This window comes from Talpa europaea, assembly GCF_964194135.1.
Source record: "Talpa europaea genome assembly, chromosome: 9".
Classification (NCBI taxonomy): Eukaryota; Metazoa; Chordata; class Mammalia; order Eulipotyphla; family Talpidae; genus Talpa; species Talpa europaea.
In genome coordinates, this window is record NC_140076.1 from 41,772,779 (window position 1) to 41,800,421 (window position 27,643).

The 27,643-nt window shown below is 40.7% G+C and overlaps 1 protein-coding gene across 1 annotated transcript in view; it reads right to left on the bottom strand.

Moving 5' to 3' along the window:
• Positions 1–6,364: 6,364 nt before the first annotated feature.
• Positions 6,365–27,643, bottom strand: part of DNAI3 (dynein axonemal intermediate chain 3) — a gene marked incomplete at both ends in the record, with an annotated part of 62,504 nt that continues 41,225 nt past the window's right edge. Inside the window, 7 exons of the mRNA XM_084242331.1 lie at positions 6,365–6,478; positions 10,984–11,106; positions 12,124–12,215; positions 13,283–13,487; positions 15,526–15,656; positions 21,699–21,762; positions 25,194–25,324. Of these exons, the coding sequence (XP_084098457.1) occupies positions 6,365–6,478; positions 10,984–11,106; positions 12,124–12,215; positions 13,283–13,487; positions 15,526–15,656; positions 21,699–21,762; positions 25,194–25,324 (860 nt within the window). The remainder of the gene's footprint in view (positions 6,479–10,983; positions 11,107–12,123; positions 12,216–13,282; positions 13,488–15,525; positions 15,657–21,698; positions 21,763–25,193; positions 25,325–27,643) is intronic.

Sequence of the window (27,643 nt, forward strand, 5' to 3'; positions counted from 1 at the left end):
CCGCTGCGCCACCGGGGAGGCCCCCTCTTTAATTAATTTTTGCAGGTTATTTGTTATTGTTCTTTTTTAACTTTTTCTTTCAGTGAGTCCTTTTTAGACATTGGCGCAAAGCTATATATTTAAAATGTGATTAAAAAATGAGTTTATAATGGTCCTTCATGGTACAGGTAGGCGCTCCCTTACTCCTAAACTCTCTTCCCTACTTCTGCTCTAGCTGTAAACAACTAGGGCCTTGCATGGATATGGTCCGGCATCTTCAAAGTGTAGTTACCCTCCCAGCCCCCACTCCAGCTTTCCTTCCAACTCGGTGGTTCTTGGAGAAAATGCGTGTCAATTTTGGACACACACACATCCCTCAGCTCCACCCCCCAGGACATTTAACAATGTGTGGACACATTTTTGTTGTCACAGTTGAGGAAGTGCTACTTGTATCTAGTGAGCAGAGGCCAGGAATACTGCTAAATGTCTTACAATGCAGAGGATGTCCCTCATAACAAAGAATTATTTGACCCCAAATGATTATAGTGTCAAGGTTGAGAAATTCTGTTTTACTCTTTCATTCCCAGCTCAACTTCATCTGCCTAACTCTTCAGGCTTCTGTTCAGAAGGTGCTTCTTCAGAAGCAGGTAGGTGAGATAGCCTTTCTGCCATTGCTTGTTCTCCTGTGATTCACCTTTTAGGCAATTGATTCTTATCCCTGGCAGTGTCTCTGTCCTTTTACAGTCACCATGGGCAGTTTTTACATGCAGGCAACACTGAGAACCCCTGCTTAAATGTGGGTTCTTTAGGGGTGGGTAGCATAGATAAAGCCAGCTATGTGTTTCCCAGCTTAGAACACTGTTTTACAATTGCTTGCAAATATTCATTCCTTTCCAAGCTATATATGCTTGGGCAAGAGTTTTGATTATACAAAGTAAAATACTCAAAGGCTTCAAATATATTTCTATAATATCATTTATTCTTTTCCTTGCATGGTATTTTTTAAAACTGTTTTTTTTCTTTTTATAAAAATCGTTTGCTTTTAAAAATTCAAATAACAAAACCCTTCAAATGAAATGGAAAAGTGCAAAAACAAAAACAAAAATCATCAGAAATTGAATATCTAAAATTTGGTTGATGTTGATAATTATGTTGGTGAATATCTTTTCAGATATCTCACAGTTAAAATGAAATATATATAGAGTACATATGACATGACAATGGGATCATATATTTTCTGTTATTTACTTTTTTTTAAGATTTATTTATTTATGCATACAAGAACTGGGGTGTAGGCCAGAGGTGCAGGGGGTAAAAGCATTCACCAGAGACAGCGTGGGGAACAGAACAGGCAGGTTGACTGAAATACACTGCTGAGGGGAGCAGCAGATGAGACAGGAGAGGTTTGCTATGCCATGTGGGTAGCTCCCTGGCTGGGAATAGAACTCAGGCCATAGGGGTGATAGCACTGAGACGTAACTCCTACGCCACCAGGGAGATCCTTTATTTTCATCCTTTAGAATTATCCCTGGAAAACACAACCTACATTATTTATATTTATTGAATATATTTTCACGTCATATTTGCAAACAACAATGCATCTGGAAGCAGTGACACTTCATTTTTGTTTTAACCATTGTTTCCCCAGTACTCGGCCAAGGTTGGTTTCTTTAGTGTTTAGCATTCTACTCTGAGGGTGTGCAGTTGTTTTCCATGAGCCTCTGACCCTCAAACAGCTCATCAGACATGGAAGGAGTGAATTCATCACACAGCATTTAATTTGCTGAGATATTTGACTTCCAGGTGGGGGCCTTGCCTGGTTACCTAGTAGCTAATCTGGCAATGGCAACCTAGCAACAGATGGAAAGCTGCTGCGCCAGCGGTACCAGGGTACAGGGCACATGGAGATGTGAATTATTTACAGTGGTGGATTAGTGTGGAAGCTGTAGAAGTGTCCCCGGGGCCACTGTGTACTGCAGTCAATTGCCTTTACCTCTGAAGCAAACACATAGATATGTTTATCTAAGGAGCAGAAAATAGACTTGTTTAATTTTACAGTTTTTGGTAAAGAATCAATTTGTAAAGCTGAATGACAATTAAACTTAATCTAAATAAATAAAGTATTTAATTTCTGAGTAGCTGTAAGCATTTTAAGTTCTGCAAAAAGAAAAAAGGCTACTGTTCCCATTTTAAGTACTATATTCAACATGTTTGGTCTCATATTAAAATGATCAAAGGCTAATATTAAATTAGACATGTAGAATCACTGCTTAAGTCATATTTGAGCATGAGAGAATTCCCATTATCATTACTAATAACAGAAATATTAACATAGGAGATTAATAGTGGATTAAGAAGAAACATGATGGTTTTCTGGGGGTGGGGGTGGGGCCGTGTGTACCTGAAACTATGCAAGAAATAGAGGTAACATATACTAAGCGCCCACTATGTGCAGGAACTTTACATGCACGGTCTGTATGAGGTAGGGATAATTCTCATTTTACAGGTAATGTAAGTAGGACTTAGAGGACAGCACAGCTTGTGTAGGTGACGAAACTGAAGGTCAGAATCAGGTCTGCTAGAATCTCAAGCCCCTGTTCTTTCACTGCACTGTATGCCAGTCCAAAAGACATAAGGGCGGAAAAATAAGACTGGATTGTCCCACAGTACAATTGGGAAGGAATGGGGAATAGGGGATAAAGCTGTAGCTGTGGCGATTGGAATGCTACACACCAGTTAAATTCATTTTCATCACACCTTCTATTCCCACACCAGGCAACTCTTAAGGTAGTGGGCTTATTTTTTTTTTTTTTTTTAAGATTTATTTATTTATTTATACAAGCACTGGGTACAGTCAGAAGCCTAGGAGGGTGAGAGAGAATTCACCAGAGCCAGAGCGGGGAGCAGAACAGACAGACCGACGAAACACACTGCTAAGGGGAGCAGTGGGAGGCAGGAGAGGTCTGCGCACCATGTGGGACCCTTGCCGGTGGCCGGGGATCAAACCGGCACTGCAGAGGCTGCTGGCAGCTTCGCAGCCCAGCGCTCAACCACTGCACTACCGGGGAGGCCCTGGGCTTATTTTTTTTTTAAAGATTTACTTATTTTTATACAAGAGCTGGCCAGAGGTACAGAGGGTGAAAGGATTCACCAGAGACAGAGCGGAGAGCAGAGTAAGGCAGATGACCAAAATACACTGCTGAGGGGAGCAGCGGGCGCGACAGGAGAGGTCTACCACGACATATGGGTATCTCCCTGTCCGGCCGGGAATCGAACCAGCACTGCAGAGGCTTCACAGCTTCACAGCGCTGCGCTCAACCTACTGTGCCACCAGGGAGGCCCAGTGGGCTTATTTTTATGTGTCTCCTCCTATATCCTAGGTGCTACAGGACACACCAGGAGGTGCTTTGCAGAAGGATGAGTGCCTGATAAGCAGATGGGGCAAGAGCCCTTGAAACTTGTGCTATGACTATGACCCCATTGGTGGTCTATGCTGGAGTAAAGATAAGACCTGGAAAAACTGAGGTTAGTAACACAAAATGAAACTGCTGTACTAAGCTGATAGGAACTGATAACAGAAGTAAGATGAACCCTATGTTTACTTTCTATAGCAAGACTGTTATAATCATGTTGTATTTGTAAATCAAGTAAAGCACCATGGAAGCTTACTAAACTGCTTACACTGTGCCAGACACCATACTGAGCTCTTTCTTCACAGCCATGAGGCAGACATTATTCAATTGCCATTATCCTTTATTCTATGGTGATTAAACCCTGCTTTTGTTTGTGACCACAATGGGCCCGCCCCAGGTAAGGGCTTATGTCACGCAGGCATGATACTTCTGTTCTCTGTAGTTTATTTCTTTTGCCCTAAGGGGCCACACAGCCCACTTATGTCCAGAACTAAGCAGAAGTCTGCTGGGTGGAGTTGGGAGACTGGGAGACTGATTGTGCATCTCCTGAAGGTCAACAGGCAGAATCCCTTGCCCTTTTCAGGTCTTTGTACAAATGTCACTTTCCCTGTAAGAGTACACTAAATACCCTACTTAAAAATGTAGAGACAGAGGAGCCTTCCTAGTGGCCTAGGGGTTAAGTCTCAGCACTACCACAGCTACCACCTCCCCTGCCTTAGAAGATCCCCAGCCTGGAGCTTAACCCACAACGGGGCACAGCAGACCTTTCCCGTCTTTCCCACTGCTCCCCTCAGCAGTGTATTTCACTGGATCCGCCTCTTCTGCTCCCCACTCTGAGTCTGGTGAATCCTCTCACTCCCCCACCCCCATCTCTTACCAGTTCTTGTATGCATAAATAAGTAAAAATAAGTCTTTTAAAAATTTCAAAAATGGTTAATTGCAAGATGCACCCTGGGGCATTCCAATAATGATAACTAACATGTGCTGGCTACCTTCACTTTATGCAGTGCTCATTTACCCCTTATAAAAGTGTTTCAGGGCAAATCCTCTCAATCTGACTTGATGGAAGGGGAATCTGTCCCACAGCTACAAGTCATCTGTCCATAGGAACACAGATGAATCAGTGTTCGCATGGATCTGACTTTTGATGTAAATAAGACTTCAAGTTTTATTTCTTCTAGCAACTGAATATATAATTACCTTGGCATCATCCTTTGTTTTCCCTTCTCCATACAATCATACTTTCATTTCTATTTTCACATTGAACTGCAGAACAAGATAGTCTAATCTTTTACCTTGGACCATTACTACCGGCTCCTAATAGGATTTCCTGCCAGAGACTCTCCCTGCTCTAATCCATTCCTTATCTTCCTAAAAAAAAATGATTATGTCACCTTCCTGCTTAGCCCTTCCATTAGGACCCTATAATCTGCAAATTATAATCCAGCTTCTTTAGCTTGTATTATAAGAGTCTTCACAACCTGGATCCTAGCTGCTTTTCTACTCTCATCTGCTCCTCTCCCTGCAACCCCACTTTCCACACCACCCAATCCCCTGTGACATCGAACCTCTTCTTGAGCTACACCTCTCTCACAGTTCAGTTTCACATGCTGTTTCCCTTTTGTGCCCACACTTGTTAACCCCCCAGTAAAATATTGACTAGAAGATGTGACGGTAAATACCAAGTCTTTTTTACATCTTGGAGGCAAAATTTTCAACTTTTCACCATTAAGTATGAGATTTGTTGTAGGATTATTTTTAAATTACCTGCATTTATCTAAAAACAGAAGTAAGTTCCCTTCTTTTTACACAAAAGAAATTTTATTTCACAATTTTTTTTTACAAAGAAGAATTTATGTTTGTTTTATCATGAATGGGTATCAAATCTTGTCAAATGTTTTTCTGCATTTATTTGATATCAAATTCTCTTTTAATCAATCATTGATTTCTACTGTTTACCTTATATTCCCTGGACATGCCCAACATAATCTTCAATTGGAATAATTCTTTGAAACATTTATTTCTGGATTCATTATCCTAGTATTTTTTTTATATCATTATTGAGGAAACACTAATTTATAGCACTGTATATGATTCAGTGGTACAGGGTCATACCCTTCAGGTCTGTGTTACCACAAACACCCACTACCAAGGAACCTATAGTCCTCCACCGTAGTCCATTGGACCCACTCCCCTTTTGCCTCCCCCCCCCCATTCTGGAATTGTTGCTACTTTTTTATTTAGTATGTTTTATTTAGTATGTATTGCCCTGCAATCTGTCCAGTGACCATTGGGGAGCTCTCTTTGGAAAGGAGATCAAAAGCAACCTGATAATTAGCAACAAAGTTTGATCTTCTGTCTGGGCTCAGGGGCTCTGAATGGATGTTGAGGGCAGATGGAGAGAAAGTCTAAGGTTCTGCATTACTATAGGAAAGTGAAATTTTTATTATCAATAACTTTCATATTCAGCATAACATTTAGTACAAAAATCAAAATGGGTCTTTACAATTCCAAAGGTTTTAATAGCAGTGCAATAAAAAGCTATGTTGGGCCTCCCTGGTGGCACAGCGGTTGAGCTCTGGGTTGCGAAGCAGCCGGCAGCCTCTGCAGCGCCAGTTCGATCCCCAGCTGCCCAACATGGCACGCAGAATTCTCCTGCCACCCGCTGCTCCCCTCAGCAGTGTACCTCGTCAGTCTGCCTGTTCTGCTCTCCGCTCTGGCTCTGGTGAATTCCCTCACCCTCCCACACTTCTGACTGTACCCAGTGTATAAATAAATAAATAAATAAATCTTTAATAAATAAATAAATAAAAAGCTATGTTGATAAATAACACTATTTATTGTTTAGTTTGTGAATTCAACTTACATAATAATGACTAACTACAATGAAAAAGAAAAGAAAGTCCTATATAGCCCTGAAAACATTCCTACAGAATACTTCTCTAGATCATGTCCATATATGGCCTCACCTCTTACAACTTGAGCAGGTCAAGATTGATAAGGGTACTCCTCTCCAGGTCCAAATAACTCTCGTAGTCTAATTTCAATTCAGCCTCCATATGTTCTTTTGACTTCTGATATATTTTCTAGGAGGGAAAAAAGAAACAATCCCTCTAAAACACTGACAGCTGAAAATACTGAAGGGAGAGAAGGCTCTGTTTTTGAACTGGCTGCAGCTTTCTGGAGGGGGTTTGTGGGAGAGTGGGAAGGGATCTTTTGTGCCCTGTCAGGGAGCAGAGCTGCCAGCGCTGAAGGAGGGACAGACAGAGCCTACAAGGGTGAGCAGAGCCAAGCACCCCCTGCAGGTGGAACAAATGGAATTTGTTGGTGGGTTGGATGTGGGCTCAGAGGGGATTCCAGGCTGGCTTGCAAGCTCTGCGGCTGACTGCGGGAGGAGCATGTTGAGGGCAAAATAGCAACAGGGACCAATTATTCAGCTAATTTACCGAGTGCCACTTGCTGAATAATCTGTTCTGTTCTTTGATCTGTTCATGTTTGTATTAGCACTACTCTGACTTAATTACCGTGGAGTTTTAGTTCATTGTGATCTTTGCTGGGGAGTCATGATTCTTAAAAATTTTCCTTCTCAAATAGGTCTTCTTTCAGATGAACTTTAGAGTAATTTCACCTTGGTGTGTGTGTCGTCCTTGGGGTGCCTTTGCTTCTCCTCCTCTGTCCCCTCTTCCCATCCTATTGCTTTCCGGTGCCTTCTAATTTGTTTCAAACTCCTCTCTTCATAGAGCCATCGAGAAGACCAGTACTCTCAGTTTATTCTAGTTTCTTCAAGAGAATAATTTTTTGAAATATTTTCCTTCTTTGGGCATGGTGTTCACAATGCCTGGCATTCCCCTCCCCGTTGTCTGCTATATTCCTTCCGTGTTTGTTTTGCCCTCTGCTAATGTTCGCTTTCTCAGATTCCTGTTGTCTAATAAATATGCCTATTTCATAGCACTGTGAGGATTAAATTTATAATTAAACATGTCAAGTCCTTAGAATAGTGCCTGGCACCAGTGAGCTCTTAATATGTGTTAGCTACAACAATGCATTTACAAAAGAGCAGGACTGTGAGTAGAAAAATGTTCCTCTCTGTCCACTATCCTTTGTAACATTTGTGACAGAGTCCTTACCATTTTCTGTCACTTTTGTATATAAGAAATATTTGACGATCCAGGCCAGCTGAGAGTCAAAGTGGAGACTGTCTCTGGAGACCCCACTACAGTGTCCCCCATGTACACCTCTGCAGGAGCCACCTCCTGCTTAGAAAGTCCTGTCAGGCTTCTGACTTGAGCCTGGCTACTTTGCAAGGGTCCATCTGGCCTGAGGACAACTTATCCTCCTCACTCTGTTATCAGTAGAAGTGCATTGCCCACCCGCCTTCTCTCCGCCCTCCTGTCAGAACAGCTGAAACCAATCTCTTGCTTGAAGACATTATAGGGATCAGGCCCTCATCCCTGGGGCCCTAAACTCCCTTCTGACATTCTGCTCTGCTCCCTTGGTGACTCCTAGCCCTGGCCACTGCTGCCACGTGTCAGACACCCATTGTCCATCCAGGCCAGCTACTTATTTCTAGTGTCGTCTCTTTAAGGGTCTCCTCATAGAGTCTGGCACTTCAGAAATAAGGTATTAGGGAATATATGCTCTTTGACGCTCCCCCTCTAAATCCCCCCTTCCAGTCTTTTCCCCATAACTTGTGCCTCCCCCCTCCCTCGTGATGAAGCCTGGAAGGTGGGCTAGATGTTGCAGAATTCTTTTGAACTCCTCCCTCTTCTAAGTCCCACACAGATGGCCTAGCTCATGGGTCACATGGAAACGGCTACTTTCCAGCTGTGGTTCCTCAGCTAAAATTCCAATTAGGAAAATTCCCATTTCTCATGCTGTTAGAGATGTAATCGCTATTATTTTTCAAGAAGTGAGCTGCATCTGGACTCAGTGCTTATAAAGAGATGGGTGTATGATTTTCCTCACATTTGTGTGCACATAAAGACTTGCCTTGCTGGACAGATATGTGACCTCCCCTACTCTCTGTCCTAATACTAATAGTGCATATATACTAGCACTTCCTATGTGCCAGTTATTGGCTAAGTGTTCAAAATATTTTACTCATTTAATCCCTACTGTAATCCTCTGAGGTTGCTGTAGTTAATTCCCATTTTCCCTTATTACCAGAGGTTGCTTATAAGGAGATATTTCTGACTAACATCAGTTGTTTGTCTTTAGTGACCCTTTTCATGTTCTAAATGGAACAGAGGAGCCCTTTTAATTCATTAATGTATCCACAACTATCCAGAGAAAAATGTGAGAAGAAGCAGTTCTACTTAAAAGAGGATACCATATCAAATGGAAATGAAGTTATGAGGAGTTGGAAAAGTTTTGGAAATTTAAAGCATGATAACAAATTCAAGATATAAAAACTGTAACCTCTTCTTATCCACATGGGGTATGGTCAGGGCCCCCAGTGGGTGCCTGACACCACAGATATTCCCAAACTCTAGATATACATGTTTTTCCTATACATACATACCCATGCTAAAGTCCAAGTTATAAATTAGGCCCAGTAAAAGATAAACAAAAAATAACTAATTATAAAACAGAACAATTACAATCTATTGTCATAAAAGTATATGAATGAGTTTGTTCTCTCTTTTCCCCTGATAGTATCTCTCTTTTTTTTTTTAATATTTATTTATTTATGCATGTAAGAACTGGGGTACAGGCCAGAGGTATGGGGGGTGAAAGGATTCACCAGAGACAGAGTGGGGAACAGGACAGACTTGACTGAAACACACTGCTGAGGGGAGCAGCGGGCGAGTCAGGAGAGGTCTGCTGCACCATGTGGGTTGCTCCCTGGCTGGCCGGGGATTGAACTCATGCTGCAGTGGCTACGGATAGCTTCATAGGTTGTGTCTTAACCCCCAGGGAGGCCCGATAATATCTCTTGTATGTAATATTTTTGGATTGTGGTTGACCGCTGGTAACTGAATCCATGGAATGGAAACTGGATAAGGAGGGACTAATGTCATATAATATTCAGGTGTTTGAAAGTATTTCACATGCAAATTATTTCTGGATTATCTACAATTCTACCTGCTTTGATGAGATGTGGATAATTAGGGGCTGTTACTATGTTACTTAAACACTCATAGTGATCATGGATAATAGCTTGTGTGGGGAAGGGTGAATGATAATCTCCCACAGCAGAATTTCTTTTTTTTTTTTAAAGATTTATTTATTTATGCATATAAGAACTGGAATACAGGCCATAGGTGTGGGGGATGAGAGGATTCACCAGAGACAGAGTGGGGAACAGAACATGCAGACTGATTGAAATAACTGCTGAGGGGAGCAGCAGGGGAGTCAGGAGAGGTCTGCTTCGCCATGTAGGTTGCTCCCTGGCCGGGGATAGAACTCATGCTGCAGTGGCTGCAGATAGCTTTATAGGTTGAGTGTTAACCCCTTGCATCAGCAGGGAGGCCCTCCCACAGCAGAATTTCAAACAATGTCTGTGAGTTCACAAAAGAAGAGATTGAGACCTTTTTTTTTTTTTTGGTATCATGGGAAAGCAATTAAAAGTTAATTAATTGGTATCTTTTAAACCTTGTCATCACTCACTGACCAGTGCTTTGGTCATCTGGTTTTATTATACTAATTAGTATCTATCAATAAGTGATAATATTAATGTGCTTGCCAAAGCAGTGCATCAAAATCTCCCACATTCTTGTGTTTTTGATTGAAGCCTAGATTCTCACATACATAATTATGCTGGAGGAGGCTATGGGCTAAAAGGAAACTATAGTTGGTATCAATGAAGAAATTGTTGGTGACAAAAGGAAGGGAATGAGTAAGAGAAAAGAAGAAATATGTACTGAGATGATCTCAGGCGAGAAAGAAAGAAGAGCTGAAGTCACAGAATATTTAAAGGTCCCAGGGTTCCAGCAGGCAAAGAAAGATCAACAGAGAGACAGAATTCATATCTGAGAAAGAGGAAGCCAGGTGCTTTCAGACCTTTAGATTCCCTTTAGATGCAATTCACGGTAGATGTGGGCTGTACCAAAGTATCCTCTAGCTCAACAGTATATTGAATATATCTAGTATGCATATTATAGGATTCATGTCTCTTTGTCTATATACTAGCACCTGTTTAATGACAATCTATTTGCCAGGTTACTTAATTGAAAGCCTTACTGCAATCCTGAAAGGTAATTATTAATATTTGCACTTTAAATACCAGAGAGCAGAAGCTTGGCAACAAGGAGAGCCTTGCTCAAGATCTCGTAACTTGTCAGTGGTAGAGTTGGGATTGGAGCCCATCTGTCTTGATTCCATAGTCCATTCCTCTTGTATTATCCATTTTAATGAATTTATTCACCAGATGTTAAATGTTTATCCCAATGAAAACATTTAAAATTTGAATCATTGACTCTATAAACGGTGTATAACAAGGACATCAGAAAAAACAATCCTTTGATTCTCACGAGACCAAGAGAAAAATGTGAAAAGATGTACTTTTCCTACTAAAGCTATGGGGCAGGTCAAATAAAAATTTCCAATGGGGTTAAAGGAAAGAAATTTTCATTTCCAAAATTTAACTTACAACTTTTTTCTTCTCCATTTCCAGCTCCATTTCTTTCTTTTCTTGCTCACGAATTAGTTTGCGCTGTTCCACATATTCCAGGTGCTTGACTTCTCTTTCAAAGTAGTGGTTTATACTTGATGCCTGTTAGAAACAAAGACCCGGGAGGGAGAAGCCGACATGAAAGCCTCTGTGTTTTCTACAAGGTTCTGGAAGAATTCCTGCAGCTTGTAGGAGTACCTACTTTTGGATACTGCTCCCACAGGCACTAACTCAGACGCTAGTTTGCTAAGGTTTAGAGCACTACAAATAGAGGATTTCAGGAAGAAAGCAGCAAAAAATTTCAATTTTCTAGAAGAAATATTCAAGGATTGCTGTCCCCTCCCCTGCTTACCCCCCCTTTCATTCTATTTCTAAGTTTTACATCATCAACCAAACATGGCAAACCCACATGAGGATGTCAGCTTAGACTCTCAAGGGACTAGAAGTAGAGCTGACTTCCTGGTGTCCTGGAGGGCTTAGCTTGTAGACACAAGCAGCAAAGTCAGCAGAAACCTTGGTAAGGTGACCAGGGCAGAGCAAGCTTTCAGTCCTCTGGTTACTACGCTGATGTTCTTGGGACTTGCAGCAGATTGCAATCTTTATATTTAATTTTGGTTATGTGTATTCCTACTCATTGATTTTCCTTTTATAACCTCATGGCAAGAATTGTTTGAAACTCTTGTTGGTGGCTAGGGAGAGGCAGGATATTGCCACTGCAGACTGCTGCTTATAGTATACCAAGATGGGGCAGTGTGGGGTACAGGTGAACAGTGGAAGGATGCATGAAAATGTCAGAAGAACCCTTGGGGAAGGGTATCATAGACTAGGGTCCCATGCTTCAGTGGCAAGCTGAAAACAACATCCTTTGGTTTTGAACTCCCAGATCAATTCTTCTCTGAATCTGCACTTCAATCACTTGGCCACCCTCTTGTCATATTTGAATTTTCCTAGATTTGAACTATTTAACTCATACAATAGAAATATATATCCCCATTTTTGTGACCATATGATTCTTTTGTTCTCTCATAAAGTCAAAATGTTGTCATTTCTGAACATGCTTTTAAAACATGCCTCAGCAATATCGGGTCACATAAATCCTTAAAGCCACAAGTTACTAACCTCATTGGTGGAAGGGTGACTTAACGTCCAAGGAATTTCTAATATATGCAGGGTTCCGTAATAGTCAGCGATGGCTATAAATTGCTGCTTAGCTGAAAGATTAAAAACATGAGGGGGAAAACAACTCAGCAATTAGAAACTCATCCTAGAAGTTAAATATGAAATACGTGGTTTTGGTCTCCTGAGGGACTTGGCTGTGGTTACAAATGACCTTGGCATCTTCACAGACATTCATGACTGGGAATCATGTTAACATGTCCAAATCATTTTTTTCCAGTTGATAATATGAAAGCTGAGACCCTGAGCCTTTGTCAGCCACCCTGGCCGGCACAGGAGAAACCTACATGGTGAGGCAGACCTCTCCTGTCTCACCCCTGCTCCCCTCAGCAATGTATTTCAGTCAGTCTGCCTGTTCTGTTCCCCATATTGTCTCTGGTGGATCCTCTCACCCCCTGCATCTCTGTCCCGTACCCCAGCACTTGCATGTGTACATAAATAAATCTTAAAAAAAAAGGAAATAAATTACTTTTCTATAGATACACCCTCCTATTTCTGCTTGTTCTATTTTATTTTTTCCTTGGCAGTGTATTTCAGTAAATCTGCCTGTTCTGCTCCCCACTCTACCCAGTGAATCCTCTCCCCCTGCACTTCTGGCCTACACCCCAGTTCTTCTATGCTAAATAAATAAATATTCTTTAAAAAACACACACAAACAAAAACTAAAGTTGAAATAGCTATATGACCCAGAGTCATTTGCTCTCTTGGAGAAAATTTGCCTGAGAGTGTCCCGGGGAGAGCCTACGAGTGATAAAATAACAAAAATATGTGCTACAATGAAAAATTAAAATACAAAACTTATTCTCTTTGGAAAACAAGCAGCAAAAGATAGGAAAAATGACAACTATTCTGGAGAAGATGAAGATGGTTTTTGTTGTGTGGTTCAAAACCAGCCTCTGCTTGGCATACCAAACGTGTTTCAGAAATAATTTGTTGATGAAGAAAATAGTTAGAGCAGCTCTGGTCATATCCAAGACTTGCATGCAAGAGAGAGTGAAAGGATGGGGAAAAAAGGGGCAGTTTTCCAGATGAAAGTCAAAATGCTCCTGTGTTGCACAAAAGAGGTGAAATGACTTAGCTGGTTTGATCAGAACTGACATACCAGAAAACGTCCAGGGTTTGATGCTGGTGATCATAGTTATACAGATGTTTTGTGTCAGAGTTGGCTCATGGGTTTTCTCCAGAAGGTCCCAGATATCAATGTATCCATCTTCTCGGCCTATATAGAAGACTCCAGGCCTAGTTAGGGACCAGTGTCCTGATGTGTATCTTTTAGGTGCACAGGATGACTGAAGTAGGGGTCCACTCTTTAAGCAAAAATTTTGGAAGACAAATCACAAGCTTTTGTTATCACCTGAGGGATATTTATATCTTTAAGTACAAGTCAAAAATGGCTATGCTCGCAGAACAGCAAACTTATATCTACATGGTCATCTTTCTTTTTTTTTTGGTCGCATTTTTATATAATGCCAACTCTTTTTTATATGTTCTTATAATATCTCTCCCCCTCCCTTATATTACTGGCTTGATACAAAAGATCCATCCTTCCAACTGAGTTGTTGTTCTGATAATCTAACTGCTGCTAAAATTTATTGCTATTTCTATGGAGATTTATTGCTATTTCTATGGATATTGGAGGCTATTAGATAAAGTTACAAGGAAATTTTGCTTGTACCTATATTTTGCTGGCAGGTATAAAGTTTCCCATGTAAACAGCTTGATGGCCAGAAAATGCAAATGGGAAGTCAATTCCGTCTGTGAGCTGCAGCCAATGGCTTATAAATGTTACTTGGAAAAGACTGTAGAATAGCAAAGCATCAAAATATCATCTCTTCTTTTCTCTGCCATGGGGTAATTCACTCTTTGGGAGATTTTCATAGAGAGAGAAGATCAGAATGTTTCTCCCCACTGTCATGTTCCTTCAGGCAACCAGGTATGGGCATTTACTGGCTTGTAAGCCTGAACTAAACCCCAGTGCTCTCTCCTACCCTCCAATACAAGCCCAAGAACCTTTCCTGCAGGGAACAAAGAATGTTACAGACTCACTCTCTAGAGGTGACATTCCAAACCAGTTCCTTGGCACTTTGCCTAGCTCTTTCAGATACTAGTAACCATGTTCCTGGTCCTGCATAGTCTTTAGACAATCTTGCCTAAATTTACTTTATTTTTTTAAACATAAAGGTAATATTTGCTCATTGTAAAAAAAAAATCAGACATGCATAAGTATACTGGGATAAAGTAGAAGCCACTGTGTGGATACTTAAGTAGTTTCCAATTTTCTTAATGACAAATGTGTATGTATATTAATATACATACTATTTTTTGAGTATTTGTGCAAGTTACAGTCCCAGAAATTCAACTTTTACATTAAAAAAATTCATAATTTACTCAAAGAATATATTTATATTCCAGCAGTGAAATACATTCAGATTTTTATAATCCTAAATTACTCATCAAAGAACATATACATTTGATGGGTCAGTCCCATCAAAGGCACTGACCAACCTACACCCTTACTTCATTGAATTTGATCAATGGCCCTAGTGTTTGGAAGCTTAGCTCTATATGCCTGGCTCTTGGTACTTCCTAATCCTGACTCCCCAGGTTCCTGACACTGTCTTACTTTGGCCCACACATGTCTCTGGACTGCCTGGTAATGGCAGGTAATGCCTGGGAATGCCTTAGCTTTCTTATTCTCAATTTCTGCACCTGCTGACACAATACTGGTACAGAAACAAAAATGAATGACCCAGTGTTTCTCCTTGGACTTCAGGTAGTCATGAGCACCCCACCTTGTGAGTGTTAGGGAAAGGATAGAGGATAGACTGGGACTTTCAGTGGTGAACTTAATGTAGTATGTACACATGTAGCTTTTTTTTTTTTTTTTTGGTGGGACCCTCACCGGCGACCGGGGAATGAACCTCGCAGCCCAGTGCTCAACCGCTGCACCACCAGGGGAGGCCCCACATGTAGCTTTTAAATGAAGCACACCAGAACCATATATAATGATGTAATGCAATGTTACTTCAATTCAAAAATCCAACCAAACAATACAAGAAGTGAACTTTTACTAATAAGTACTTTCATAAGTACATGATAAAAAAAGACTCAGGTTTCCAAGAAAAGGGACTTATAAATGTTGTTTACTTCCCTCAGGACAGCAGAGCAAATTGTGTGTTTTCAAAAAGCTTACAGTGGTTCTGTGGACAGGCCATCTGTTCCAAATTTTCTGGAAAGTGTTCCAAAAGCACTGTTATGTCAGCACAGTCTGTTGTTCCTATTGTCTTTCTCAGGCTCACACACAAAGGACCACACACCCATTCCTCTGTTTTGTAGGCAACTAACCATGACACCTTCTTTCCAGATGGCCACGTTCCATCCCCCAATGGTAAGAATAATGTCTTTGTAGAAAGGTGATCTTTGAACGGTGTGGACGGCTCCATCATGGACGGTGTAGAGACTCACTGGCTTCTTTGCTGTTGGAGTAGAAAAGATCATTTTATCTTTAATAATACTGTTTACCTTTCCACCAGAAGTATGGACAGACCTGCAGGGGACAGACAGGTCCAGGAAAAGTAGATCTGGGGCTCCAGTAATGAGGTCCAAATTAGAGAGAGAACCAGAGGTGGGTTGATTGAATCGGTCAGTAGACAGCTGCTTATCTTTTTATGGAAAGTCCAGAGATTTTCCCACCAAGGTCACTTTTCAGGCTCAGAGAAACACATTAATTCACTCAGTCAACAAATATTTGCAGATTACCTGTACATGCCAGGTACAGTAGATGGCTGGGTAAACAATGGTTAACACATAAATAAAATCCTGCCCTTGTGGCACTTACAGTCTGGTGGGAATGACAAATACTCATAATAAACAAAACCCAAAATAATGAAAAATGTGAAAGTGTTATGAAGAAAAAAAATTTATAAGGAAGAACGGCAAAGGACATTCATAATTTGGACTGTGTGGTCAGAGGAGGCTTCTCTGAGGATGAGTCATTTGTGCCAGAGTGACAGTTCAAAAGGGGAAGGTTTGGATGTGAGGGAGATTTCAGACAGAGGGAGCAACATGCAGCAAAGTCCTGAGGAGAGAAGGGTTTTGCAGCTTTATAAATTTGCGGAAGTCAAGAGGGCTAGAGTTAGGTAACTCTCGTGTGAGAAACATGAAATAAACGGAAACAAAGAGGGCCCTGATCATGCAGGGCCTTGGAAGAAAGGATTTTAGATTATATTCTAGATGTAAAGTATTTTGATGAGTTCCTCAGTCCTAAAATACTATCTGATTGACATTTCTAAGATTTCCCTGCTGCTGTGGGCAGGATGAATTAGAGACAGGCAAAGGCAAAGCCGAGGGAGCACAGGAGGCTGTGGCGCTTGTCTGGCTGAGAGAGAGCAGTGGTTTGGCTGGAGGTACAGTGAAGAGGGGTAATCAGCAATTTTGTTTTTTTTTTTATATAAGCACTGGGTACAGTCAGAAGCACAGGAGGGTGAGAGAATTCACCAGAGCCAGAGCGGGGAACAGAACAGGCAGACTGACGAAATACACTGCTGAGGGGAGCAGCGGGCGCGGCAGGAGAGGTCTCCACGCCATGTGGGACCCTCGCCGGTGGCCGGTGGCCGGGGATCAAACCAGCGCTGCAAAGGCTGCAGGCATCTTCGCAGCCCAGCGCTCAACTGCTGCGCCACCAAGGGAAGCCCAGGAAATCTTATCGAGCTAGAATCCGAGTCTTTTGGAGATGACTTGCACAGGAGTGAGAGCGATGAAGTACTGAAAATGATGGCCAGGTTTCTTAAGAGCCACTGGCTCCATGGAGTTTCCACTTGTTGCAACTCTAGAGAAGCAGGTTTGTATGCTAAATCAAGAGTTCCCTTTTAGTCTCTGCCTGAGGATCCTCCCACTTCCCTGGTCTGATTCCCCCACCCTTGCTTGGGTTTCCTTTCCCCCAGGCCTGGCTGGGGGAGCTGACTAGTCTACACTCCCTGCTGCCCACACTCACATAACCTTTCCTCCCTTTTGTTCTGTGAAAGATCTTCGTGCCACTCAGCAATGAAGGGAGCTGTCTTTAAGTTAGTAAATGGTGTGCCAGAGCCCTCAGGGCAGATTATTATAAGAAAATTATAATAAACAAACAAAAAGTAGTTTCCAGAGTCATTATCTAATGTAGGATTCAGTATAATGACATGGTTAAGAGCACATACTCTGAAAAACCAAGCTCATAGATACAGATTAGTGATTTCCAGAGGCAGGGATTTGTGGGGGTAAGAGGAGGAAGGGATGGGCAAAATGGATAAAGGGGATCAAAAGGTATAAGCTTCCGGTTCCAAAATATGGGAATGTAATGTATAGCGCAGTGGCTGTAGTTAATAACACTGTGTTGCCTGTTTAAAAGTTGTTAAGAGTAGGGCCTCCCCGGTTGTGCAGCGGTTGACTGCTGGGTTGCGAAGCTGCCTGCAGCCTCTGCAGCGCCGGTTCTATCCCCGGCCACCGGTGAGGGTCCCACATGGCGCGCAGACCTCTCCTGGCCCCCACTGCTCTCCTCAGCGGTGCACTTCGTCAGTCTGCCTGTTCTGTTCTCCGCTCTGGCTCTGGTGAGTTCTCTCACCCTCCTGCGCTTCTGACTGTACCCCAGTGCTTGTATAAATAAATAAATAAACCTTTAAAAAAAGTAATTTATAAAAAAAAAACTTGTTAAGAGAAAATCTAATCATGAGTAAAAAATTGTAACGATGAATGGTGATGGATGCTAACAAGACTTATTTTGGTGATAAAGTAGCAAGATATACACACATATTAAATCACATTGTACACCTGAAACTAATGTTACTTGTCGGTACTTGAAAAACATTTTAGAAGTTACACGAGGCAAAACACTAAAAAACACTATAGATTAATCAAAATGAAATTCTAAAAAATATTCAGGTAGTCCACAGAAAGTCAGGGAAAAGACAAGGGAGAAACCAGCAAACAAACAAAAAAATATAGAACAAAGATAAAAAGACAGACTTAGCACTGTCAAAAAAAAAAGAGCACAGACTTTGGAAACAGACTGCCTGGGTTCAAGACCTGGCAATGCCACTTCTTGTAGCTACACTACAGGGTTGCAGTGAGATCACAAAATGAATGAGTTAGTCACCTGCTGCTCCCCTCAGCAATGTATTTCAGTCTGCCTGTTCTGTTCGCCACTCTGTCTCTGGTGAATCCTCTCACCCCCCACACCTCTGGCCTGTACCCCAGTTCTTGTATACATCAATAAATCTTTTTTTAAAAAGATTTATCCATTTATTCATACAAGAACTAGGGTACAGGTCAGATTCACGCGACAGGAGAGGTCTGCCACGCCATGTGGGACCCTTGCCGGCTGACTGGGATCGAACTGGCGCTGCATAGGCCGTGGACAGCTTCACAGCGTGGCGCTCAACCAACTGCGCCACCAGGGGAGGCCCCATAAATAAAAGATATGAATGAGTTAGTTAAAGGTAAGTGCTTAGAAAAGTGGCACATAACACACTCTGATTTCTGAGTCGAGTACATGAAACCAACATGTCACCTGTTGTCGGTTGCCTCTCTTGGCTTGTCACTTAGACCTCTGGGAATTTTGCTTGACTTGACCTTTTGTATCATAACACACATCCGTCAGGGTAATCTGTTTTTCAGAGGTTTCTTCTAAGAAGAGTAAATTCTCCTTGTGTAATGGCACATTTGAGGTAAGAACATGGGGTTCTCAGCAGATCAAGAGGGGCTGGGTTCAGAGAGTGTCTCATCTTCACTTGGGAATCCTGCAGGCTGTTTGTGAAAGACATTAGGCTGGTAGCTCCTAGGGAAAACCCTGCCAGTTCACAGACTCACTAAGCTAGCAGTGTACGCTTCAGAGTCTACACGTCAACATTCCCTGAACTTCAATCACCATCCAATGGGAATAGCAGTGCCATTGGGCTTTTTGCTTTACAAAATATTCGACTGATGATCTTGAAGTATTTTAAAGTATTAAAGTGGTGTGGTTTTAAATTATCTTGGAAGTAGGTGGTTGTAGTGTTAAGGCCAGACAGTTGACTTTTCCTTTTTGTAATGCAAGTGCTTGACTTAAGCTTTGATTGCCAAATCATCCACTTCAAAGAGGGCTATCTTGAATAAACACACTGCCAGTCACTAGATAAAGAGCCAGGTTCTCTCCCCTACTGAGACTCCTTTGTCTCAAAGATCTTAGTTGATATTGATAACTGACTGTTTGGAGCACTTGGTTTTATTTTTTTCCTCCCATGCTTTACATTCCTGCTCTTAGGTTTTAATTTCACCAATCAAGAGTGAATCATAGGCTCCCAACCTTGACCCCCAAAAAAGCAGAACCCTAGGCTAGAGTGTTTGAGTGTGTGCTCCTTGTGCCCTTTTCTCCACAACCTCACTGTGTGGCCCCAGGTGTGCAGGGAAATTTCCACATCCTGTGAATAATAAAACCTCCCCCACCCATCACTAGTTTCCTGATGGTAACTGCTAAAAGGTATCTTGTAATCATAAGATCCACAAGGGCTGGTCCAACCAGAACACTGGTTATTGATAGGCTGAGGTTTGCACACCATTGTGATTAAAGCTCTTCTCCATTTGTTGAGTATATCAAATGCCAAGATATTAAAAGCAACTCTTCTACTTCTTGACCAGCTACATCCCATTGGTCACAAAGTTCTGGCCTGCTGACTCCTAAGTCTCTCTCCCTCATATTCCCTCAATTCTTTATCCGTTATTATGTCTACACTTCAGTCCTCACTGTCTCTTATCTGGGCTAGATCAACCAATCATTATGCTTCCATTATAAGTCCCACCAATAAATTAACCTACCCCTACCCTTCTGCCAGAGAGATTTTCTCTTATAACTGTGGCTTTAGGATCAAGTTCAAAGATCTTAGTAGGACTTACAAAGCTCTTTGCCATCTGGACCCAGATGTCCTTCTTGGCACCACCTCTGTTGTCGCTGGCCTCTGTGTTGCTGTGATGTGGCCATGAGCCCTCCCTGTCTCCTAATTGTCTACTGCTCTTTTGAGTTTCCATGTTTTTGTAATTGTTATTTTTTCTACATGGATGTCTTTTTCCATTTGGAAAACTGCAATCCACTCTTAAGATTCAACTCAATTCTCTCCTTCTCCAATAGGTCCTTTTCTTAATAGCCTAAGAGTCCCTTTCCAGTTTGCCATCTCTTTTCGTTTGCTTTCAACTATAATTCTAATACAATTTAATGTCACCATTTTACCATTTGTTCAAGTGTTTAGCTTTTCTAATAGATCATAGAATTCTTTTGGGGAAGGATAATATCTTGGTCATCTTATATCCCCATTGCCCAGCACATAGTAGTCCTTAACTGTGATTATGAATGAAGAACAAATATCAGTGAAGTACAAATGTAAGGCTCTTGATTATTACATTTATTGTCACTGTTTGTTTTATAAATGGAATAAAATCCATTTAAATATATAAATAACTACACCAGTTTGTCATGGGTCCTCTCAGAAGCAATTTAGAAACCTGGCTCCAAGAGTCCCAGACTCTTGATTCAGATTTCTATGCAAACCTGAGTGTGACCCTCATATCTTGGCTCAGCTGCCAAGAGGATGGGCCCTGGACCAGTCCCAGCCCCAAAGAAGGGTGCTACTGTCTCTTCCCCCAAACAGTTCCGAGGTCTTCATAAATTAGTTTATAATTTGACATGGACTTATTTAGCATTGTTATTTTTAAATTAAATTACTCATTTTCTCAGCCCTTTAAGCATCAATACATCAAGTATTCCTCATTTTTTTTCAGTTAAGGTCTAAGAAAATCTGTCCTATGTATTTCTATTCCTATCTATCCATCCATCCATCCATCCACCCATCCTATTTTTCCCCAGCACCATCCCGTATATACTCTTGATCCTTCTCCCTCTTTTTCCATCTTAACCTCAGAAACCTCAGTGTGGTTATCAATGTCTGCTGGTTTATAACTATTTTGCTTTATCAGTTCATCCATTTGCTTCCTTATATTACTCATGTGTGAAGTCATCCAATATTTGTCTTTATCTTTCTGACTCACTTTTATTATAAATGAAAGGGAATAGCATTCCATTGTGTGGATGTATCATGCCGTCTTTATCCAATTTTCTATCAGTGAACACTGATGTTGATTTCATATCTTAGCTGTTTCATATCTTAGCTGTAAAAATGCTGCAATAAACATCATGGAACCTATAATTTTATGTGTTTATGCTTTCACATTCTTTGGATAGTGTGTCTCAAATATTTTGATGGGAAAACAAATTAGTGGGTAAACCTTACTGCAACCCACATGCAGATTCAGTAGACCTGGGAAAGGACCCAAGATTCTCTGCTTCTAACAAGCTCCAGGTGACAGCGGTGCTACTGTCTGAAGTCCTCACTTGAAATAACAAGTGCAGAGTCAGAGCCTCAGGTGTCTTCCCACCTGTTAGCAAAGCCAGGGCTACTAAACACTTCATAGAAAAGGAACAACTTATTCAGAATGAGGCAATCATCAGCACTTACCCACGAGTCGGCCAGTTTCAGGGTCTCTTTCCATTTTCCAATCTGTGTATATTACTTCACCTTCCTAAAAATAGAGGATCTTGATGAGTACAATAAGAGACAAAAGACCTCATATTCATGTGCTAAGACTGTAACGCAAACACAAAACAACAGGTTAATTTAATCAAACAATGATTTGGTACTTGGGGGGAGGGTGTCAAAATGATTACTTGATTTATAGTGAGTAAGAAATGAATTTGTTGAGTTTTTATTAATGCAAAGAACAAAAGCAATCCACCACACAAGTCCCAACTGCTGGATTCCCAAAGTCTTTGTTAACAGAACATTGTCCTGATGGACTGAAAGCTCCAGGAGGAAGGTATCTGGCTTGACTTACTCAGTGATTATTCTCAGTATGTTATGAAGTTAGTGCTTAATAAATATTTGTGGAATAATATAGTAATATTATAATATAGTACAGGATAGATAAGGATACCCAAAATACCATACATGGTATATCTAGTTCCACTACAGCCATTTTAAGGAGAGGGAAGGCAGAGGGACCTGGGGTGGAGAGAGGCAGAAACAGCCACACAAAGGGGAGACATAAACAAAGTCAACAACAGGCAGAGGAGGAAGAAGCTTGGAGAAAATATTTAATCCTCTGCCATCTTAATGATGCTTACAATGACTTCCCTTTATGCCAATTTTTTTTTTTTTTGCACTGGGTAGTAAGAAGAAAACAGTTATTAAGGGTATATAAAGAGCTAAGAGGTCTCGGAGCAGTGGATGGATTGGTTTGTACAGGCAAGAGAAGGGAGATGGGAATACAACTGATATGTGCAAAATGAAGGATAAAGTCTTTGGGGCATGGTTCACTCATTCACTCTTCTGTGCCTTTATGCATCCATGTTCTGTTCATTAACAAACAAGAACTGTGTTTGGTGTTGGAAATTCAGATCAGAGGCAAAGCCTTCCCTCCACTTTTGGTGCAGTCTAAGGGAAAAAACAGTCTGGTGTCTGTCTAGTTTTCAAGTCTGGTCTATAGCCTGTGACACAGTGCCCCTAATGTTGCCATTTGTGGAGCACCCAGGATTTGCCAGAGCTCCTAGGAGCTAATTGTATGTTAGCCCAGACCTCACCAACTTCCTGTATACGAGGTATTTTAGGTGTTGCCTCTCACAGCTGGTACATGGCACACTGATATCAAACCAAATCAAAGCGGAATCAGGTGAACTAGGCTAATAGCTGTGTGTAGAGTGCCCCGTATATCATCAGCCATCTAGCTGGAAGCCTTTACATTCTTCTCCATCCTGTTACCTCATTCTGAGGATGACAGTTCCTGAGACCTCTTTGTTAACATTCTTAGTCTCTTCATCTCTGGGTTGGCCACCTAAATCACCTTCAGGATGGGCCTTTCTGCTTCCAGGTCTTCACTCCCTCACACTTCAGCCCTGAGCCAGCCAGCCTGGGTCCCAGAGGGACTGTTCTTAATCTCTCTAAGCAAAGCAGAACCATCAATCGTAATCCCAGTGATAGAAGATGGTTGCAATGGAATGTCAGCCCCACAAGGGCAGGGAATTTCATGTCTTAATCACTGCTATATTTCCTGTGGCAAAACAGTGCCTGGCATCTATTAAATGCTCAATTAAATATTTGGTGACTGGTGGAGGACTTCCAACCAGACAAGGGCTTGGAAGGCAGGAAGGAGTTAGTGTAAATGAGGAAGGGAGACTGGTGCAGATGGGGCTGGAAGGAGCCAAAGTAGGCAGGTGCTGACTGGCTATGGAAAAGGAGATGGATTTTATGCATGTCATTGTGACTTTCAAGGAGAGGATGTCAAACTTTCATTTGTTTCAAGATCTGATGGCTATTTACCTTTCTAAAGTTTTGATTCACTGCCTTACTTTAAAAACTTTGGTGTGTACAGAGGCAAACACGATTCCATTTCTGTAAGGTACCGAGAATAGTCAGATTCATGGACACAGAAAGTACAATGGTGGTTGTCATGGGATGGAGCAAAGGAGAACAGGGAGTTACTGTTTTAATGGGAACAGAATTTGAACTTGGGATGTTAAAAAAAAGTTCTGGAGAGGGATGGTGGTGATGGTTGCTCAGTCATGTGAATGCACCTAATACCACTAGGCTGTACATTTAAAATGGCTAAGATACTAAGTTGTTTATAATTTGTCACAATTAAAAAAAATTAGGGCCTCCATGGTGGCCTAGGGGTAAGTCAGCACTGTCACCTCTGTGGCCTGAGTTCGATCCTAGCCAGGGAGTTGACCCACATGGCACAGCAGACCTCTCCTGTCTCACCCACTGCTGCCCTCAGCAGTGTATTTCAGGAGTTCTGCCTGTTCTGCTCCCCACTCTGTCTCTGGTGAATCCTCTCACCCCCCACACCTCTGGCCTATACCCCAGTTCTTCTGTGCAAAAAAAAAAAAATCATAAAAAATTATAAAATATTTAAACTTTGGTGTGAAGCCTTAGCTATAAATACATATCTATTTAGTAGTGTCCCCTGGTTTACCAAATGAGATTCAAATTCCCAAATGAGGGATAAAACCCCTTGGGTTGGGCCCCAACCTTGCTTTCTCGCCATAGCTTTCCCTCTGACATCAAAATATTTTGTATCTCCTGAGGAGCCTGGACTTCTATAACTCCAAAATATTGTTCACAATGTTACTTCCTTTGGGTTTATACTCTCACCCTGACCTTTCAGGTACTTTCTTGACTCTGATCCAGTCAGCTCACAGGTCACAGGTCACACCTAAAGTGTGAATGCAAATTGCACTCATTGAGACAGAGTTATAGCATTTTCTCCATGGATGTGTGGCTGGGGAGAGAGACACTTTATTTCAGGGAAATAGAGTCATGAATGAAAAGAACTTTTCTGCCTCCATATAATTGCAGCTAAAGTTCTAAGCCTTGTTTGTTCATTGATAAGATAGGAATAATATTATGAACTATCTAAGATCATTAGGAGTAAATGAGATATAATATAGAAAACATGTGGATTAGACTCTGATATATAGACAATGTTCAATAATGTGAGTTTCCTCTGGTCAATATTGTAGGTGTTAAAAAATGGCAGCTAATGTCATTAAAATATACCCAATTGTTATTTTTTAATTGAATAAGTTTTCTTACTGTTTTTCCTACTAGACTGTGCTATCTAACAAAACAATAAAATTTCTTAGTCAATCTCTAACACTTAGCTTGTTTTCTTCCATATGGTATAGGTGTTTGAAAAAAGTATACAGATTGATCAGTAAGTTATTAGCAAATAGGGCCATAACTGATTTATAGTCCATATTTGTTAAGGAACACTTAAATTATGAATCTGTATGGTATTAATGTTAAAATTTTAAATGCAACTAAGTAAATTAAAATATGAAAATGGTATTCCTATTGTAAGACCTCATGATGCAAATATGGACAATAGAAGTTGCAATCATACATCTTAATATAATTTAAACTATTGATTTTTAAAAGCATGTTATTATAACTCACCTCTGTTCCCACAAAGAACTTTGTGGAGAAGTCCTCTAATGGCTTCAGAAAATTGTTCAGCCCTGCTTCCAGATTAAGGTACGGGTTCATTTCTCCTGTCTTTGCTGCTTTAGTCTGAGTTAGTATCTTGTCTTTCAAGAGTATGGATAGAAGCCCATAGTTACAATTAAAGATCTTTTAAAAGATACTTAGTTTACACATACCTGCCCCATACCCTCTGCAATGTGGTGGTGGACATATATCTAAGCATTTTAGACTTTAATTTAGTGGTAGAACACTATTTTTTTCAAATCAAAGCTTTTAAGGAACCCCCAGCATATAAAATTGATCAAAACCCTACTGCTCTGATTCAAGTGTTTCATGGGTGAGAAGGGGAGAGTCCTCAGCCTGCTTCTTAGGGATCTAAAGTTTCCATGGTACATTGTGGTAACTGGTTGTTCTTCTCACTTCTTGTATGTCTATATTTGTCTCCTTTTTCATACTTGGGAAGTTTTCTTCAATTATCTCCTTGAATAATTTCTCAGATCCTTTGTCTCTCTCCAGTCAACTGATAAGGGACCGATCACAAAGATATACAAAGAACTCACAGAACTCAACAAAAACAAAATAAACAATCAGGTCAAGAAATGGGCAGAAGAACTTAAAAGGCATTTCTCCAAAGAGGAAACCCAAAGGCCAACAGGCATATGAAAAAATGTTCAATGTTCAACATCCCTTATTATCAGGGAAATGCAAATCAAAACCACATTGAGATACCCCCTTACACCAGTAAGAATGGTACATGTCAAAAAAAACCAAGCTACAACAAATGTTGGCGAGGATGTGGTGAAAAAGGAACCCTCCTACATTGCTGGTGGGAGTGCAAACTTGTCCGACCACTATGGGAAGTTGTCTGGAGGTTCTTCAGTCTACTAAAAATGGAGCTACCATATGACCTGGCAATTCTACTCCTAGGGATCTACCCAAAGGACACAAAAACATTCATTCAAAAGAACACCTGTACCCCTATGTTTATTGCAGCCCTATTTACAACAGGTAAAACCTGGAAACAACCCAAATGCCCAAAAATAGATGACTGGATCAGAAAGATGTGCCATATATACACAATGGAATATTATTCAGCAATCAAAAAGATAAACTCATGACATTCACAGCAATGTGGATGGAACTAGAAGGAATTATGCTCAGTGAAATAAGCCAGAAGGAAAAAGAAAAATATCAGATAGTTTCACTTATAGCAGGAATATAGGGGAACCAAATAAGACATCAGTGTAAAAAAATTACAACAGTACAAAACACAACAAAGGAAAATCAGACAATTATAAACCAGAGACATACTACAAGGGAGGAGGAGGGAGAGGGATCAGAGGGAAGGAGGGAGGAGCACAGGGGACTAAGGTGATGGTGCACGGGTGCCTTGGTGGAGAAAATCTATGGGGACTACACCGGAGGGAGTGGGGGGAAGCAGATATTGTTTAAAAATGAACAATGAAGTAAAAAATAAAAAAATAATTAATATAAAATTTAAAAATTTAAAAAATAAAATAAAGTTTCCATAGTACAGAACTTGAAAATTACTTTTATATCATGTATATCATTTCATATTTATTTACAGTAAAAAGCAGACAGAAAATATCTTCTCTGGGCTCTACCTCTCTGGATATCCTCAATAAGATTTTGTAGTGAGAAACTCATATCATCTTTATTCAACTGGCATCACGTGGAAAATTTTCAAACAATTCAAGATCAGTCTTTAATTTCTAAAAAAACCCTGTGTAAAATGTTTCCTTCTTTGACAGAAGCACAGTGTATGGGAGAGAATTTAAGTTTTTCTGATTGGCTCAAGTTTATTACCAACATCAATGATTGTGTTAAAACTAAATTTTGCATGAGAGTAAGAGCACAGCTAATCTGGGGCTGAAATTCAAAGATCACCTCTCACTTCTTTTTAAAAGTGCCATCTTATTTTAAAACAAAAGTCTTTTTATTTATGATTTAAAATGAATAAGTGTTCTTTATTGAGGTCTTGGGAAAAAGAGAAAATCATAATGAAAAAGAAAAAAAAATCATCCATTAGCATGTCTCCCGGAGATAATCACAGTTAAGATATTTCCCTTTAGTATATTTTTCTCTAGTTACTTTCCAATGAATACAAACAGACATACTTTTTTTAAATGGAGTATTTTAATAGTGTGTCCTGATATCATATCCTCTTGAAAGATATTTCTCAGGCATTTTGCCAAGTCACTCACTATTTTTTTGAAGTTTTTTTTTTTTTAGAGGAAAGATGGTGAGGAAATACATGTTCACAAAATCCTCCTCACCACAACCTTCTGGTTATATGACCCATGGGAAAATAAGTAAACATAAAAGCCAACCAACAAATATATATATATATGTGTGTGTGTGTGTGTGTGTGTGTGTGTGTGTTGTGTATATATATATATACA